This window comes from Amphimedon queenslandica, unplaced genomic scaffold (genome assembly GCF_000090795.2).
Source record: "Amphimedon queenslandica unplaced genomic scaffold, v1.1 AMPQUscaffold_7054_Cont20991, whole genome shotgun sequence".
In the NCBI taxonomy this organism is placed as follows: Eukaryota; Metazoa; Porifera; class Demospongiae; order Haplosclerida; family Niphatidae; genus Amphimedon; species Amphimedon queenslandica.
The window spans coordinates 148-2,002 of record NW_003552658.1 but is presented as its reverse complement, the minus strand read 5'-3'; the positions used below and the strand labels follow the sequence as shown (position 1 = coordinate 2,002).

Genomic DNA, 1,855 nt, shown 5'->3' with positions numbered 1-1,855 from the left:
ACACACTTCACATAATCAATCGCTACACACACATTGAGGTCTATTTTGTTGGATCAGTTCAGAAAGCAAGGACAATTTGCCCATACATTCAAAAACTAGTCATGAAGGTTGTCAGTGACAGTGCTGGTTCTCTCAGTGTTGAACACAATCATGTCAATGCATTCTCTTGTCCTAAAGATAAGAGCTGTTACTGTGTTATAGAGGAAGACTTTGAAGTTAATTGTACATCATGTGATGAGTCAGCTGATATACAACTAAGTGATGCTATTGCTAGCTACTGGTGCTGGTTTGATTTAGACTGTGGCCCTAAAGTAGTAACCTCAGGTACTGTAAGTCATACAGATTAATAGCTAGCATGTATGTACATGCACCAGTATATGCATGCAGGTTTGAAATAACAATTTTATGTGTTATGTATACTTGGATACATGTATCTAAGGGCTGGGCAATTATTTATCATGAAAGGCAATAATTGTGAGTAATTGTCAATTATTGTTTCATAATTGATTCATGATACATGACATTGCTTGTACTGGTCATAATATACAGTACTTAAATTTGAACTAAACTGTTCAATTTAAATACAAACAGAAATTGTTTGATAATCATGATTATTGCACTCATAATCATTTTGATAATTTTACATGAATGTAAATTGTCATATTTGTCCATTTATAGACTCAGAATATTCACAAACACTCAATATAAGTTGTTTGGATCAGATCTTAACTGATATGAAAGAGGGTCATTTTCGAAATTGCAGTTGGTTTGATCTAGGACTGAAACTGGGCTTATATGATACAACTCTGAGTGATATAGAATCAAATTCTACTGAAGTAGAAGAATGCCTAAGAAAATGTATTGCTAAATGGTTAGAAGGAGCAGATGGGGTAAATGCTAAAGGAAGACCAAGCTGGACCACACTGGTTAAAGCTCTTGAACAATGTGATAAAAGGTCAACAGCTGATCACATCAGTAAGTACATGTACATGTACTGTATACTACATGTATATCTGTACATTGTAGCCGTGCAATATTTAATTATATTCCACTGTTGTTTATAGGGTGTAAGAGATTAACAAGAGCTGCTCATCAATAGAGAATAGCTTTAGTTGTGTAACTTGTGCTTAATTACAGTAAAATTTTTTAGTTGATAGTATGATTATGGTAAAATTTTAAATGTATCCTTAATTTATGAATTATTTTGTAAAATTTTTATTGTTATTTTTGAGTCAATACTCTGCTGTAAATATGTGTTTTGTTATTCAAAATAATTCTTTATGCTTTGATAATACAATGATAATGATTAGGAGGTGTGGTTACTGAGTGCACTAGGTGTGGTTTATAATAAAATGGCTGCCAGAGGAATAACTTGTAAAGTTCTCTGGGACAGTAAAGGGAGCCTGTTAGTAGAGTTTGATAACGTTACTGTATTGAGTAAGGTCAGTGGTATACATACCGTATATATTGTTATTAATAGTCCCTGTATAGTTTATAGGGACACCTCCTCTCATTAATTCATATATTAATATAACACAATACAACAGGATAGACTGTACTGATGTATCAAGTAAGTATTGTACTTTATACCCTGCACCTCCTAATATTAGACCGGGGGGGGGGGATTTTGGATTAATTTTTTGATGATTGACTGGTTTTAATTTGATGAATTTGTGTCTATGTGCCATTGAGCATGTACATAATGATTCAAAATGGTGTGTTTAGTAAATGGCTGTCAAAACGCCTAATTTTCCCGTTCCAAAATTACCTGGATGGCACCTTGAATATTTGTTATTAATTTGTTACTTTATTTTATTTATTTATTAGATGGTTTCTATCTTGAAGTGTTAAAGTA

General features: G+C 32.7%; 1 protein-coding gene across 1 annotated transcript; it reads left to right on the top strand.

Annotated features, from left to right (window-relative positions):
• Window positions 1-6: 6 nt before the first annotated feature.
• LOC109591852 (uncharacterized) lies at window positions 7-1,294 on the top strand. The gene is made up of 3 exons (XM_020007466.1): window positions 7-324; window positions 679-975; window positions 1,065-1,294. The coding sequence occupies exons 1-3, from the start codon at window positions 102-104 to the stop codon at window positions 1,097-1,099; spliced, it is 555 nt and encodes a 184-aa protein (XP_019863025.1). The 5' UTR covers window positions 7-101; the 3' UTR covers window positions 1,100-1,294.
• The last annotated feature ends 561 nt before the right edge of the window (window positions 1,295-1,855 follow it).

Excerpts from the sequence above, each read along its gene's own strand:
- LOC109591852 (XM_020007466.1), top strand. The coding sequence starts at position 102 with ATGAAGGTTGTCAGTGACAGTGCTGGTTCTCTCAGTGTTGAACACAAT. Across the intron at positions 325-678 it reads CCCTAAAGTAGTAACCTCAG|ACTCAGAATATTCACAAACA; the intron begins GTACTGTAAGTC and ends GTCCATTTATAG. Across the intron at positions 976-1,064 it reads GTCAACAGCTGATCACATCA|GGTGTAAGAGATTAACAAGA; the intron begins GTAAGTACATGT and ends TGTTGTTTATAG.